The 17,253-nt window shown below is 45.8% G+C and overlaps 1 protein-coding gene across 5 annotated transcripts in view; it reads right to left on the reverse strand.

The window, feature by feature from the left end:
• baiap2a (BAR/IMD domain containing adaptor protein 2a) overlaps positions 1-17,253 on the reverse strand; it is a 49,523-nt gene that overhangs the window by 21,545 nt on the left and 10,725 nt on the right. For all 5 annotated transcript variants that reach the window (XM_035614763.2, XM_047328012.1, XM_047328010.1 and 2 more), the window contains exons 2-3: positions 14,995-15,070; positions 11,944-12,030 (exon numbers count right to left, since the gene is read on the reverse strand). In XM_035614763.2, the coding sequence (XP_035470656.1) occupies positions 11,944-12,030; positions 14,995-15,070 (163 nt within the window). The remainder of the gene's footprint in view (positions 1-11,943; positions 12,031-14,994; positions 15,071-17,253) is intronic.

Consider the following 17,253-nt stretch of genomic DNA (forward strand, 5'->3'; position numbering starts at 1 on the left):
ACCTGGTGGAAACACAGCGTGAGATCTACATATACAGAAGAATGAGACACACACATTTCCCTGACCCAGAAGATCCAAAGCCCCTTTATACTTAGCTCCTTCTGACATCTTAAAACCTACAATATCTGGAATTAATTTGTAGTGATTGCATTCAATTCATAAAAAAAACATACTTCAATAACATTAAATTGAATGCATATTGATTATAGTGTGAGAAATTCAAGTGACCAGTAATACACGGAAGAATGTTGTGACAACTGCCTTTGAATACCAGTTTAATTGTATGTAGGAAATCTGGTAAACAGCAAATATATTAATAAAAATAAATATATATCTATATTAAAATAGATTAGACAAATAATAACTACTACTTAAAATAACTTGTGGACATTTGTGGCTGAGTAGGAGTTGCTCAGTGAAGTGCAACACCAAACTGTGCATATCAGATTTTTCTCTGTCCTCTCTTGAAAGCTGCAAATCTCAACCCAGCTTTTCCAGAAACAAACAAACTTTACAAACTTTACACCAAAGAGCTGTGGAGCGGTCTCCGTCCCAACAGACGGCACATAACAAATGCAATTTGCTGCAGACAGACGAAACTGAAACTGAAGTGACCGTAATGGAGGAGGAAGAAGAAGAAAAGGGAGGGAGGGGACAAAGGACATAAAGGCAGCAAAGCATGTTGTAGCTTCAAAAGAGTGAAAATACAATGTGCACAGTAATTAACCTGATCATATTTCTGCAAAGTTGGTATCACTAACCCCACATTTTAACATTTATAAGCCGTTTGTAATAAAGTCAAACAACTGGTTCGTGAGGCACCATGATGTGGCCGCAAGCAGACGAGAAACATTTCACGTTTATATATGCACAACAATTATAATCTCTCCTATGATGACGTGACCACATAGGTAGTTCGTATGAAAAAATATTCATAAACATTTATATCTGCTTAACACTTTCATCATAGCGTGTCCTACAAAACGTGTTAAGTGTTTTAAATACTGCTAATGAATGCTAAATGGAGCGCTAAAGTGAAGCATTTGCATTAAGTCGAACAATGAAAGATTAATATTCCTTAAGAGGTGTGGTACAAAAAAAGAAGCAAGGGCTTACCTGTATAGTACTAGGGATGCACCAATACCTCTTTTTTACAAGTACATACATTTAGCTACTTGCCGATACTGAGAACTGATATGAGTTCTTGCCACTGCTTGAAAAGAAGAAACGGCTTTGTATGTGCTGTAAAGCTTGTGCTGGTAGCATGAAATATTATGATCAAAATTGCTGACATTGGTCCTCCTCCGTTAATGCCCCAACCTGCTCAATTGTCTAGAGGACGCTATGTTGCCGTCGTGGTATCTGGTGCTGGAGTATCGGAGTAGTTTTATGAGTACAAGTACGAGTACATGAGCACAGTATCGGACGCAATACTGGTATCGTCATCGGTGCATCCCTTTATAATACTATATAACTACTTAGCATATATAACATGGAAAATAATTTAAAATTTTTGCTTATCAGGTTAAATGCTATTTCAACCATGTTGTTGAAATGTGTGTTTTTTGTATGTTTTACTTTTTGTTCTTCATTAGATGCAAAATTCAGTGCATTCACTGCCCCCTTTTATTCCTGAACACCCCAGACAGCCAGGCCCTGTGCCCGTGGTGTAACCTGGCTGCTGATTGTGCGCCTCACAGGAGCAGACGCAGGCCAAAGCCTCCTGTCACTTCCCAGCAGGCCTGCAAAGCAGCTTAGAGATACTCATCCCAGATCACAGCCCTTCAGGCTTAGAAACCCTGGCACTCTGCTGGCAGCTCCAACTAGCTGGATCAATTAAATTAAATAAAGCAGCCATCACTACTGTATACCGCACACGCACGCGCACGCGCACGCACACACACACACACACACACACACACACACACACACACACACACACACACACACACACACACACACACACACACACACACACACACACACACACACACACACAGCGGCGGATCTCATCTTGTCATCTGCAGAATGATTACTGCACAATGTACAATGCCAAAGCATGAAAGAGAGAGAGAGAGAGAGAGAGAGAGAGAGAGAGAAAAAAAAAAAATCACACTTTGGAGATGCAAATAGTTACCATGGCAACTTCGATATCATATTGCACAACAACAGTACCAGCAAGTTGGACTGCAACCTCCTCGGGCTGCAAGCAGCAGGAACAATTTAAATCAGGAATCGATAAGGAGGCATAGAAATGGAAACTGCGAACGTGTTGTGCAATGTCATTGTTTCATGGAGGAAAATATTTGGCAGGCATGACACAACCTGTTGATATAAGAGCTACCAGCCTCTCAAAGATATCCGCATACCAGCAAAGAGAGCGACGTGACAGACAGGTCGATAGCCACAGTGACAAGCTCCGGAGCACGCAGATGCACAACCACGCACACCACGCAGTAAACAGTAACACACTCAATAAAGACTTGTCATTATTGTATCAATATTTCCCAGCTCACGTCAGCCGCGCCCGTGTCCCCGGCTGAGAGAAGACAAAAGTTCCTTTGTTGGGAGGTGAGCTCGGGTTGATCTGCACCTGCAGCACGGCAACAAGCAGCCACATGCCTGTGAGCTTAAAGCACTGAGTCAGAGCAGGAGGCACGGACACGGGACTGTGGTGCATATGAACAGACTGTCCCCCTGAAGAATGACATCAGCTTGTGTAGATGTATTCCACTGCTTGTGTAACAGCAGCGGTGATACACCCACACAGGTAGAGAGAGAGAGAGAGAGAGAGAGAGAGAAAAACAAATCAGAATAACAGAATGTGGGCTATGGAGCAGGAAAAAAAGTGGAAGTTCGCAGTGTTGAACAGAGAGAACAAGAGACACAGAGATGGAGGGAGGGAGAGGATGGAGGTGGATGTGGAGACACTGAATCACTGGTGAAGGTCAAGCCGGATTCACTACGGGTTGTCATGGAAGCGGGATAATGCTGGGGTCGTTGCCATGGGAGAAGTCTGCAAGACGAGGGGCAGCAGCTGCAAAGTGCTGCGTTACAGAATGCTCGTTGAAAAGATCCCCACCCGTACTACTATCAGCTATCATTACATCAGCGTCTGCACTTCCCTGGGGAGAACGTCCCACCTGGTGAGTCTGTGCAAAGGACGCGGGCGCGCGAGTGTGTGAGTGTGTGTGTGTGTGTGTGTGTGTGTGTGTGTGTGTGTGTGTGTGTGTGTGTGTGTGTGACTGAAAAGTGCAGCGGTGTAAATGCCTGCCTACCCGGTGAGCTAAGTCGCGAGGGAAACAAACAAGGAGATAATGTGCGAGATGTAGGTAATAGCTGCGAGTCTGGGTGAGCGTGTACATGTGTGCGTTTGTCGGGTGAACTCCCTGTGAAAGCACAACATGGAAGTGACAGTTTATGCTTTTTGCTCTAATAAACAAGCGCGTACACTTAGTCGCTCAGTAAACCGGATGACATTGCTCCTTCAGAACGCCTCTCACAGGAAGAAAACTATTGATATGTGACATATTACTAACTTTTAATGCTCAGCCATCGCAGCTCTTCAAACCTAGTAGCCTATAAATAAGTTAGTCCAGCAATGGTGTCAGGCATTTGGGCCATTACGAAGGCTTTAACGGGAGGAATAACTGAAGTGGGCCAACGAGCTGTTGCTGGTAATCTTGACACTTATTCTGAGGAGCTCTCAGGTCGGCCTTCACGCATTGTCTGCCGGAAAATGTTGTGCAGTACACAGCAAATCCCACCCATCTGGTAGCTTGGCCTGCTTTTGAGCTGCTGTTCCACTTGCTTCAGCCACAGTAGATTTAATAACAGCAACCACAAAAAAAAAAGCTAAACCATAAACAGAGCAGTTTTTGATAATAAGTGTTGATACGGCTATTCCTCTGGTGCCTGTAAATACCTGAAGACATCTCGCCATTTTAACAAAGATAAAAAGAAAACATGTAAGCATAGCAAGATGGGAGCAATAGATTTTGAAATCAGTCAGAATAATTACAACGAACATCATAATAAATTGCATTAACTTCTAATGCCCAGTTATCAAAGAAGCTTAGAATAAGAGCAGACAACCCAGATATGAAATTCCAGTTTTGGAGTAAATGGCCATGTATTTGGGCTAAATCAATCATGAAGCTAAAAACAAAAGCAAACATTAACAAAACATTTCCTAATGTTTCTGATCTCCAACACAAGAATTCCTTCTCTATTTAATTATCCATAAGCTGATTATTATGCCCTGCATAGCTGATTTGTCTTAAACTGCAGCATGTAACAATCCAGTTACAGAGTTGCTGATTGTTCCACATCCATATATTTCAGTGGGCTGGTTCATGTATCACATTGCTGGGGTCACGAGATGTGGATAAAAGCTAAAATCGCACGCATTATAAACTTGTTTTAGTTCACAGTTTAGTTTCCCGTGACTGACACAGGATTTCATTGTACATTATATGTGGTTATTAACTCAATAGACACCTGCACAAAGCTGCCGCGGGTTATGACTTAGACGTGTGTGTGTGAAAACGAAAAATATGTCTCCTGAGAGAAACTTTGACTGCTGCAGCACCAAAACCCCTATCGGCTTTTCCGTGTCACCGACAGCACAAACGGTGAATTACAAGCACTTTGACTTATTTGACAAACTCGGGAGGAACACGAGGAGAGAGAGGAGGGAGGGAGAAAGTCAAATGAGGGCGAGGACGAGAGCGGAATCGTTTTTTAAAAAAGATCTATGGGGGGTAAGAAAACAAAAATTAGGCAGACGGAAAGAGCAGCACACATGAAGCCCCCAAGAGCGGGAGTGACTGGGGAAAATCCCCCCCGGGGGATACAGTAATAACAAGACATATCCCGGTGTAAGAGAAACCGTGAACTGTGAACTCGTGCAACATTTTAAGCCTTAACGACGAGCGCCGTTTTCTCCAAAGCTGGATCAACGGTTCAACAGTGCTTTGCACTTGAGTGGAGGCAATAAGAAAAACGGCAGAGTCATGCAGCTACCTGTTGAGGCATGGAGATTCAAGGAGGGGCTGAGTGACAAAACTCCACACACACGCAGAGGGTGTTCAAGTCTGAGTATGCATTAGAGAGGGAGGGGGGAGAATTGACAGCCTGGTGATTCACACATTTTCTGTGTCTTTATGGCTTTCTAACATTGCACAGAGCACTTGGTCATTAAATCAGGTCACACACACACACAGACTGTTTATAATAACAGTGGACGCATGTTCGCGGTGTGGAAAGTGAAGCCAGTGCAGAAGTGCCCTGAAACCTGTGTTCTCTTGAATCACCAGCAGAGGGCGACTCCACTAGTTGTCAAAAAGAAGCCAGTTTCTATAGAAGTCTATGAGAAAATGACTCTACTCCTCACCGGATTCATAACGTAAGTAAACATTTTGTTTTCCTGAGGAGTTAATCTACAGTTTCAAGTCTTCTTCAATACTGAACGATGTTCTTTATGGTCTCATTTAGAGTCAGGTAGACAGTAAAGCACCGTTGGGGGGCCTTGGGGCCGTGGATACGGCATGATTTACAGCTAGCACTGTGCGATTGTCTGCAGGTCGCAGTTGTAGGTGGATGTGCAGTGGATTAGCTCTCAGTTTGAATTTGAACTCATTTCAAAGTAGGCAGCCTAAACTGGTGCAGTAAGTGCAGGGTTGAATCTTTTTTTTTTTTTTAAAGAAACAAATTTAAAAAAAACTGCAACTATCACACAATCACATTCGATTGGGAACACAGCTAGGGAGTAAAATGCCGATGAAATCAGGACATTCTCACTCTTTTCCACGACAGAAATGACTTGCAGATTATCCGAGGGGCTCTTAGTCACGAAAGAACAGATGCGTTAATATCCACATATCTGCAGAATGCACATTTGCATGTATCATGATACCAAATCACCCAAACATGTGAACATACTGGCTCTTTCACATTGGCATGGCAGCGACTGTGGTGCTCTGTGCTGCTGCATGCCAACCTAACTGGCGCAGAACCTTAATACATCAATTATTCTGACAAGTGTGCACTGTGTGTGTGTGTGTGTGTGTGTGTGTGTGTGTGTGTGTGTGTGTGTGTGTGTGTGTGTGTGTGTGTGTGTGTGTGTGTGTGTGTGTGTGTGTGTGTGTGTGTGTGTGTGTGTGTGTGTGTGTATCTGGGAGAGGGAGTCGTCTCGTCCGTGTCATCCCAGCGGTGTCTGAGCTCACCTCCAGCACATGTCACTGCCATGAACAAATGAAGGGCAATGTGAACGTGTGTAGCGCGATAGTGTGGGGGCCACTGGCTTCCCATCATGCAGCGCGTGCCTCAGAAATAGAGCAGGGGGAGGCAGCGACCCCTGGGATGGTGGCACGGAGCTAAGAAAAGAGTTCCTCTGCTCTCATTTAAACAGGGGCAGGTGCGGGAGGAGGAGGAGGAGAGAGAGAGAGAGAGGTGGGCCAGACTGAAGACAAAGAGACAGAGAGGGGAAACAGAGAGAGCATGTTTACAGTATGTGTCGTGGTGGTGGCTGCCCCTTCCAGCTCAGACGTAACACCACCGCTGACCCCTGCTCCTACCACCAGACATTGTAGGTGGATTGACGGCCATTTACCAGCAGATATTTGACACCCAGATAAATTAACTACATCAGTTTGCCGCCTCATTTTTCCCCTCTGTGAACCTTTCCCTGGGTGGGAAGGCCTCTTTTCCCCCATGGGCCCTCTCCCCCCAGCAGCAACTAAAGCAATCCATTGCTTTAGCGCAGTTTAATATGGCCTAATGCATGTAATTTCCCATAAGACGCATCTTTGTGCTGAATCATACATGTGTTATTATTAAAATGGTGGCAATTAGCGAGGTTGCGGGAGAGAGATATTGGATTTCCTTCTGGCTGGGGAGGTTGAAGTGTAAACACTTCACATTCCTGTTCAGGCTTTTTTTTTTTTTTTTTAAATTTTAAACAGACTTCAGCCTCAAGGAGTTTTTCTTATCATTGAGGAGAGGACTGGATGAAGGAAAGCCATTTGTTCAATGTAACATACCTTAATGCATTAGGTCAGCGCTAATCAATGCTTAAGAATCAGGGTAGTACTCAAGAGTTTTGTCTCCTCCAACAGTGAAACACTAGCCTTGTAGGAGGAGACACGCGGAACACACCCAGCCGTGCACAGAGCCGCTCTCAACTCTGCTTCACCTGAGGAAACTCAAAAGGAGCAAGCTGATCATACCAGTGCGTCGTAAAACAGGCCTGAGGCCAGAATCCTATCTTCCCTCGGTACGTGGGGTGTCACAGTCGTAGTATCTTGTTGCGCCAGTGCATTATATTCAAACACAGGACAAAGATGATGCATCAAATTGGGTCTTGTACACCAACTTTTTTTGTTTCTGTCTAGATTATATGGTAAAAAAAAATCTTTATGTTTGTGCATTGTGGCAGCAATGTTTCGTCCTCTTAGACCTATCAGGTCAGTTAACCAGGCTATCGCTCTTCTCTTAGCAAATGCAAAATGGGAGAAAACTAGCCAGCCACACTGAATGGGTAGTCATGACGCCAAAACATTAGAGAAATAATATGGGTAAACCTTTCGAATTTAACGCCCCTGTCTAGATGGTAAAATCATGGATAATGGTTGAAGGCGGGTCGCTGACTTTGTAAAACACAACTGCCATAAGTAACATGCATCTAAATGAATTCAAACTAAGTTATTTGTTTGAATTTGAGTCGTATTATTAAACTATTGTGTGCTATCTATATCTGTATTTGTACCTTCATGTTGAAAATACAGTATTACACCGATACATATTCTGTATATATTCATATTATTTTTTTATACACAAATATATTTTGGTATTTCGAATAGATATCTATGTTTTGGTTTATGTAATGCAGAGGCGAGCACATTTAATTCAGGTGAATCTGTAACTTGCACAATGACAATTTAAAAAAGCTCCCTGAATTGAATAATGTGCTTATGCTTCACTTGATTCATTAAATATATATCAAAAGCTTTTCGTGAAGTTGGGCCTCTGTCCGTCACAACAAAGACGGAGGAATGATGACAACAATCTAAAGGCGATAAAACCTATGAATTGCCTCCTTGGCCACAGGCTCAGTGTGTAAACAGCAAGCACAACGGAGGATGAGCTGCTCGGTTAGGATTGTCATAAATATCTCCAGTCCCACAGACTCTATACTTCCTGTATTTCCCAAGAAGGGTCGGAAAACCTCATGTCACAGAGGAAATAAGTGCTCACTCCCTCTATCCTTCCAAAGGGGATACAAGAGGAGGGTGGCAGAAACCGAGGAAGAGACGGCAAAGAGAGGGGGATGAGGGAGGAAGAGCAGGTGTGTGTGTGTGTGTGTGTGTGTGTGTGTGTGTGTGTGTGTGTGTGAGCGCGCATGTGTATGCATGTGTGTGTGTGTGGGTGGCAAAGTGACAGGCGATGATTAGCCCAACCAGAGGAGGATATGTGGGAGGGAGTGTGTGGGAGTAGTGGGGCTGGCGCGAGAGAGAGAGAGAGAGAGAGAGAGAGAGAGAGAGAGAGAGAGAGAGAGAGAGAGAGAGAGAGAGAGGGGCTCTGTCTCTTTAGGCAGAGATATACACAAGTGGATTAAAAGAGCACTTATGCTGCATAAACACAGAAACGACAGGAGGTTTTTATGCACAGAAAAGAACACGCACAACCATGAAAGTATAACAGGCATGAACACATGCGGGTGCACACATAGTGTGTGTGTGTGTGTGTGTGTGTGTGTGTGTGTGTGTGTGTGTGTGCACACAAGGGAGGATTCCAGTGGGAACACTGTGTTGTAAAGGAATGAATACAGCCGGGGTATTATAAGTGCATGTTGATGTGTTGATTGTAAGAACGGCAACAGAAGGCATTATTTCACAGAGTAATTTCCTTCCCTGTTTTAACCATAATGTTTATGTTTGTGTGTGCGTGTGTGCGTGTGAGTGAAAGACAGGAGAGAGAAAAAAGGAAAAGAAATGGAGAGCAGCTGACGACTCTTAGCTGAGTAGGTGGGACCAATTGTAGCCCGTCTCTTACAGCAGAACCTATATGGAATCAACAGGCTTTAAAAGGGATGCAACGACAGCTCCAACTCACACATGCACATACTGTTTAATCATATATATATATATATATATATATCACACACACTAACAGACCACAGAAACAAGTTGGTGTTGGTATCTTTTTAGGATAATTAGTCAACATGACATGATGCCAACTGATGGACAGAGATGGTCCGATAACATTTTTCCCTTCCCGATACCTGCTTCCGATAACTGGAGTAAAAAAACAAATTTATATATATGTGTTTTAACAGCAGTATGCTCCTAACCCTGTATGGAAGTGATGATTGCTATCATTGTTGTTTGGCCCGGGTCAGGTTCAAACCTTTGAAGAACAGATACATACAGAGAATGAAGGCCACAGCACTTATGCGAGTGAATGAAATGAACGAACGCAAATAAATCAAATCTGGAAATAAATAACCATGACTTAATTTCAACAGCTGTTTAAGTCTAGCCACGGCTTATAAAAATAAAAGACCTTTAAAGTTTTAAGAGAAGAGGTGGTTTTGTGGTAGCCACCTTATTTATTAATGCACTTTATCAAAAGACAAAATAGTCACATACTTCACATGGCAACATTTCTTGAGAAAAATAAGATCAGGATAAAAAAAAAAACCTAATAAAGGGAAGATCTAAAAAGCTTATTCCTGCATTAAATCAAGATAAAGTTCAAAACAATACCTCGCCGCCTGGTGTTGTCAAACTAAGCCCACGAGCTGTGGTTTGTTTGTCTAACCTCTCCTGCCCTCTTTTCCTCCCATCTGCGGATATGTCTGTGCTCTCGCGCTGGTCGAACAGGAAGCGCCGAGCCCACCCCTGCACGCGGTCAGAGAGGAGGTCAAGGCACGGACACCGACCTCAGGGTGTGTGCCAAAGTCCCCCCCAAATAAAACTGGCTGGGTGGAAAATGAAGCAGCAACAATCCTCCCCCCTGGGAAAACTCAGTGTGCAGGGGAGCGTTGGGCGTAGATAAGTACGCTGTACAATGAACAACCCAGGCTTATACCTTGAGCTACATCCCAACCTTTTTGCACAAAGCGATTCAGTCTTTTCTCCAGATTGACGAACGCAGACAAAAAGAGTCGGATATGAAGACAGACGTGCTGAGTCGTTTTGACCGGGAGAATGAGTCATTTCATATATCCAGCGCCTTGCAGAGCTTCCTCCGGGCCGAGCTGCTGAAAATGGCATCAATTTCCAGTTTCCCCCATTGTGACAAAAGAGATGAGCACATCGATATGCAGTTCTCAGACTCACACAGACACAATACTACTGTCTATATGAGCCGTTCACAAAACGGACATTTCTACACTTCCCTCATCAATATGTGCAAAAAATGAGGAGGAGTGACCTCACCTACCAGCACACACACACACACACACACACACACACACACACACACACACACACACACACACACACACACACACACACACACAGGTATAAGCGTCTGATAATGAGTTTTGCCTTTAATATAACTATAGTTCCTTGATGTCACAGCCAAAAGTGTGTCGGCGCAAGGGGAGATTAGTGTCAGATGTCAGTGAGATCATGTGCAAGTTCAGCTGAGGGGTGTTTGCCTTGAAAGAGCCCGCTACTGTAAAGCAGCGCTCGGTTCAACATGGAGGTAGAGCTGTGAAACTGCTGAAATCAATGGGAAAAGCTCACAGGGGCTGCACGACTGAGCGAAAGAGATGGGGATTCGAGAGAGAGGGAGATGGGGAGAGAGTGCTGCCTGCTGAATAAAACATCCAGAGAGAACTTTCATGTCAGTCTCTGTCGGCCGGGCTGGAGGAAACCCAAACTGGAATCGCTCAGCTGCTCCGCAACGGAAGAGCCGTCGAATCAACAGCTACGTTCTACGTAGATCAAGGACGTCGAAAGCACAATCAGAGCAAAGGGGAATCTCTTCAAACAGGAGCTGATTTCCCATGGGCTGGCGACAGCAAATACAGATACACTCACACAGGCTCCCATCACCTAGGAAACTACTCACTACGAGAGGACCAGGTGTTGTTTCTCCAATTGACCTTATTATTTGTAGAGGGACCGCACACGCACACACACACACACACACACACACACACACACACACACACACACACACACACACACACACACACACACACACACACACACACACACACACACACACACACACACACACACACACACACACACACACACACACACACACACACACACACACACACACACACACACACACACACGGTGCAATACGTCTGACATCTGCTATGCTGACACAATTTTCCGCACAGAATGAACACACATCACACGGGAAACGCATCAAATTGGCAAACTCCTAACCGTCATATAAAAAAGCCTCCTTCTAAAATCTAATCCTCATTTCAGATGACAACGTGTTGCCATCTTCTATACCGTCGTAAATAAATGATGCTGGGCTCCCAACTCACGGTGCTGACAGCATTGCACTCATCATCCTTACCCATTGTCGTTCTCCGATTTCTCCGACAAAAAGGAGGCTCACAAATTGATAAAGAAAAAAAGAAAAAAAACATATTTCCTCCAGGACACAATCTGACAACAAACCGCTCTAGGAGGAAAAAAGGATTCAGCAAAAGTTCTAATTTAAAAAAGCGCCTCGTGTCTCAACCCACACACTCGCCCTGAATGGTTTTTGGCTTCCGCCGCCACGTTTTTTTTTCTTTTTGCACAGAAAGTTAAACGTTGGACGAACGCGAGCGTGTGGCTGAATACAGAACGGACGGTGCCGCCGAAGGTCAGTGTGACCGAGGCCAACGCCGAGGCAGGAGAACGGAGAAAGACCAAAGTAGAAAAAGAAAAATGGAGCGCATCAGGTATGTCAGTCACTTACCCAAATCTTTGGATCCTTGACTCTCACTGGCCAGTTCGCCCATTCTGACCAGAGCATCAAAGTAGCCTTTGGCGGCAAATGTCACACCTACAAGCAAAGAGAAGCAAGAAGAAGAAGCAAAGGTTTTGGTCATTAAGGTAAAGGTTACAGGCACAGTGTGTTTCTTTTTTCCTAAACCTGAAGAAAAGGCAAACCTTTATACGGTTCAAAGACTCGTGTAAACTCCGTTGACAGCTTCCTGGCCAGTGGTGCCGATATATTAAGCACTCCTCTCCTTTCACAGCTTCTCTCAAATAAAAGGAAACACTGACGTTTCTACCCAATTACTCAACATCATCTTGTTGGCATTCTGCATGCCTGATTACAAAGAGGATATCACTTCCTGACAGTTCATCTGTTCCTGGTGGGTAGGCGACCACTAAACGCTATTTTCTGTTATTACTTCCTTTGAGTCTCCGGTTGCGTACGTCTGAATGTCTGCTGTAAATCAATTCGGGCAATTTCAGTGCAAAAATAAACACGGGGGGTATTCATTTCATCTGTGATCATATGGGCCAATGCGTCTGAGAAAACACAAAACTGTCCTGCTGTTAACCACCACTGGCCTTTCACATCTTCCATTCCACTTCATCTTCCTCGTCAATAGGTCTGAGCTCTTGACAGCAGGGGGACGGTGACTGGAGGAGGCTATAGATTCGTGGATTGCGTTCGCACACTTGTATAGACAAAGGCTTCAGCCTGCTGCGGTGCCCCCCCCCCCGGCATCACTGGATGTTTTCCGTTTCAGGTGTTCCGTTATGTGGACGACTCTAGGTCAAGGGGGGGAAAGTAAATTAAATTTTCCCCTCTTGCATCGATACAACTTTAATGCCCTTAAATTACATGGTGTTACCCGGCTGGTCAAAATAGCACACAAACATGCGCTAATGTAAAACACAAAACGCTTGGCCTCCATTCTCGGTCTTCAGCATGCAGAATAACAACCCGGGGTTCATCTAATCAGCGGCAATATCTCCCGTCGTCTCTCGCTGACTCAAAAGATCCAGCAGCACTCCTAGTCTCCCAGATGCACGACCACCTCTGGCCCCGATTACTTCGACTGCTGCCGTGCCGGCCACCAAAGGTCAAACAGGACACAGTTTCGCCTTCCAGTGATTTCTGTCACCGCTGCCGTACGGACATGCCCATGGGGCCACCTCCGGTGAATAATGGCTGCTGCCTTTTTGGAAGGTGAATGCAACAGCCGTCCAGCAGGTGACGGATGGGCCCCCTGTGCCTGCAGACAGCTGCCAGGTGAGCGACACGTTGGCAACAATAGCCCTGGCCAGGGCCGGGCCAATTGGAGCAGGCAGATGTAGCCCTGCGATAGAGGGAGGCTCCCCGGCTGGGAGCCCTCGCGGTGCCGCTCCGAAGGCTGAGGGACATACGCTGATGCTAATCCCGATTACAGCTGAGTCAACGGCAGGCGACGGCGTGCGTGTTCCTCCCTCGTCTCTTGTTGGGGGAACACCTGAGTACTGGGCCCCCCGGAGCATCACGGTCCATTTCTCTTCATTACACCAAAATAGACCTCCTGCTGTGCTCGATGTGGCAAAGTGCTTGTGCGCGTGTGCGTGTGTGCGTGTGTGCGTGTGTGTGTGTACATGAGAGCTTGCAAGTGTGCTTATGTGCGAGTCGTGCGGTGGGAGCTACAGCAGATTTTCAAAGAGATCGCCAAGCAACAGACACTTCCTTCTCGCTGATGCTGCTCTTGTAGCGTGTGTGTGTGTGTGTGTGTGTGTGTGTGTGTGTGTGTGTGTGTGTGTGTGTGTGTGTGTGTGTGTGTGTGTGTGTGTGTGTGTGTGTGTGTGTGTGTGTGTGTGTGTGTGTGTGTGTGCGTGTGCGTGTATAGTTGCGAGCTGGCTGACTAGATAAGCTGGATCTACACGGATACTTAACTTTTATCTAATGAAATGTGTGGTGAGGGGGGCTCGCAGCAACAGACGGAGAGGATTACTGGATCCCTGATTGCGAGGCGCACAGACAACCTGCCTCACTTCAGAGCGACTGATCCATCGCTCATCCGTTACTGTAGAGACGAGGAGGAAGAACCACTCCTCGTCTCTCCGTCAGCACGCCCATCGTTTCATGTGCCTGCATCTCCCTCGTCATCGCGCTGCTTGCACAATGAGCTCCAGGCCGCGTGCGCCGTGGCAGTTGGAGCCTCTCAGTCTTATGTATGCATCTGTTGCTTTTACACTCACCAAGCGCCGTGAGATTCAGCCACCGCAACCTGGAACGTTCCCGATTACCAGATCTCGAGAAAAAAAAAAAAAATGGAGCCCGCCCATGGAGCCCTTTTGGCAATTCTGGTGTTAATTTCAATGATTGTACCATATGGGTGGAAGGAAGCGTCGCCTCCTATCCCCTGCCCCCACAAAATCAAGAGCCTCTTAGTCCCTCGGGTCGAGCCAATCCTGCAAAGTGGGGTTTTAATGGCTCAGTGAGTCCCCTACCAGTCTGTCTCCTGCCTACGCCGAGGCCAGGATTAGTTATTGTATGTGTCAGGGGGAAAAAAAGGAAAAAGGCACAGGCTTGAGGAGGGGAGGGGCACTAATTGTCAGATTAGTTGGTCTGCCTTGTGTTAATGTTAAGGGGCTTTGTAGGGGGAAAGTGTTTGGGACACAGTTACAGTGCATTACTCAAAGGGCCTATAGGGTGCAACATCCCAATATTCACACATTTATCGCCTCTGAATTTGACTGCCGGGCAGTGCGCCACCCTGACTCCTGCATCAGAATAGATTCTTTTTTTTCCCGTGTTTCCCTTAGTACACCTCCCGTAGAGGCCGTGCACCACGTGATAAGACCTGCTCATTTGGCAGGTGGATGAATACTGTCCTTTTTTCCCACCAGTCAGACCAACGGACGGATAGGTGGAGAGTTATATAAACCGCGAGAGAGAGGAGAATTAGACAGGGAGAGTGCTGCCTTGGCTGTGTGCCCGAGCCGGCAGCGAAACAGGGAGCACAGAGAAAATAAATGAAAAAAAAAGAAAAAGAAAAGGACTTACTGGCGAGGGCCTTCTCATAGTTCTTCCCCATGGCAACAAAGTTCCGTAAGCAGGGGTTGAACTGCTCCATGATGGTCTGAAAGAAAAACACGAGAGACAGATGAGAGGTGAAGGTTTCACTTATCACCGGCGCACGGTCAAGGGCAGGGAAGGAAGACGTGCTTTATTCATCTCCCCCTCTCCCTCTCAAACATAAACACAACCCTGCCTCAGCTGCACAAAAAATATGTCTCACGCCAAACGGCCATGGACAGAATCTTTTGGACACGCTCCGTGCATTCGTCTTGAATGATAATGGAGGGCAGCGGAGGGTTTCTCTCCGCCCACATCCTGCCCTGCCAGAAGTAGTTCAGGTGGGAGGGTTGGGAAGAGGAACTGGCTAAACTTACTCTATTAAGGAAATACAGGATGGAAATAGCAACAACAAAAAATTAGATGCTTATAACGTTAAAGAACTTTGGTAAATGGATGATCTCTTTCTCATTATAAAAGTAGCCATCGTACTGGACAGCAGGCCGACTCAGTCGAAATGCAGAGAATGCGTGAGGCCCGACATCTCCCGCCGCCCGTCGTCTCCTCCGCTTCTCATCCGTCCCTCCGCTCTTTCCTCCGCCTGTGCTCCTCCGGGGCTTCCTCCAATTAGCCGGTCCCCAGTCAGCGATAGTCAGGAACAGCCGGGGGACAGAGAGGCAACACTGCTGCAGCAGCAGTCCCTTCACGCGGCCGTCAATACTGCGGGAGAGCACTTAATAATCCACTTCTAGCCTGAATCCACACTGTGGCAGAAATGATATGGCGCGGCGCCACCAGTGTCGACCTGAAACAACCCCAGCCGTTCCTGAAAAGCGTACGCCTCGTACTGTCAGCTAGACCTCCGCATTTCTCACTTTTTTTTTGCCTTCATCTTACCGTCTGTCTTTTGTTTTTTAATGAGAGCCAAGATTTGGAAAGGACTGTGCTGTGTGTGTACGTGCAGGTGTGTGTGTGTGTGTGTGTGTGTGTGTGTGTGTGTGTGTGTGTGTGTGTGTGTGTGTGTGTGTGTGTGTGTGTGTGTGTGTGTGTGTGTGTGTGTGTGTGTGTGTGTGTGTGTGTGTGTGTGTGTGTGTGTGTGTGTGTGTGTGTGTGTGTGTGTGTGTGTGTGTGTGCGCGCGCGTCCCGTCAGGAATCGTGGTTCAAGTGGCTCGTGTGCAGCACAGCCCACCTCCATCACAAATACCAGTGAGTCAGACACACACCACTGATACTTTCATCATCACCATCAGCAACAATTTCACTACGCGTCTCGGTGACTGTGCTCGCATCTGAAGCCAGTAAGGCAAAAACCGGAGTGGAGAATAAAAAAAAAATTAAAAAACTGCCATTCATCTTGACCTCCGTCAAGGAGATTAGGTCCCCCCCCCCCCCCCCCCCCCCCGTCTGTTTGTGTTTTTTGTCAGCAGGATTACGCAGAAGCCGCTGAACGGATTCCCATAACATTTATTTTTTACGAAACTTGGTGGAAGGTTGGGACATTTTTGGACATTTTTTCACAGATTGCCCAGGGAACAATGCATGGATCTTGACGAGAAAAAAGAAAGAAAAACATTCATATTTAGGGGACTAATGCCTATGAGCAATTTGATTGTGATTGTGATTGTGATTGTGATTGGCTCACTTGACAAGAATAAGTGCAATTTTCAGAAACAGGATTGTTTCTAGTTACACCAACAATTAGTTTCAATGCCAAATTGTTTCCATTACTTTTTAAGGGTACAAATGTGTAAAGAAACAATGTGAATTTCACATCCCAAGGTTATCTATTTCTCTAGCTAGTTTTGTTTTGAGGGACGGTCCGAAAACAGAGAGCAATTTGGTTCACAAATACGCACGGCAAAGAAAAGCATCAGGTTTTTATGTTTTTTAAAAAGCTGGAACCAGCCGACTATCAAAAAAGTTGCACCTCTGATTGTTTCTACACTTTGCCGAGTTTCGGAAGCACGACCACGACCTGTGCCAGCTGTGGATGAACGGTTTTGACACTGGCTGCAACAGCAAGCAAAAACACAGTTACGGTGTTATTTCGTTTCCCGTGGTGGCTAGTGCCCTTTTAAACTTCAGTCCCCATTAAGTTCCTACTCCTTTGTCATCCGGGCCCTGTCCTCGAGCTAAATATGCTCACAAGCAGTGAGATTCTGGAGAGAAACAGATTTTGGTTTTTTTTTTTTAAACACAGAGAAGAAAATGAGAGCATTTTTGTATTTACTACGGACTCTTGTGTAC

This window comes from Scophthalmus maximus, chromosome 17, assembly GCF_022379125.1.
Source record: "Scophthalmus maximus strain ysfricsl-2021 chromosome 17, ASM2237912v1, whole genome shotgun sequence".
NCBI lineage: Eukaryota > Metazoa > Chordata > Actinopteri > Pleuronectiformes > Scophthalmidae > Scophthalmus > Scophthalmus maximus.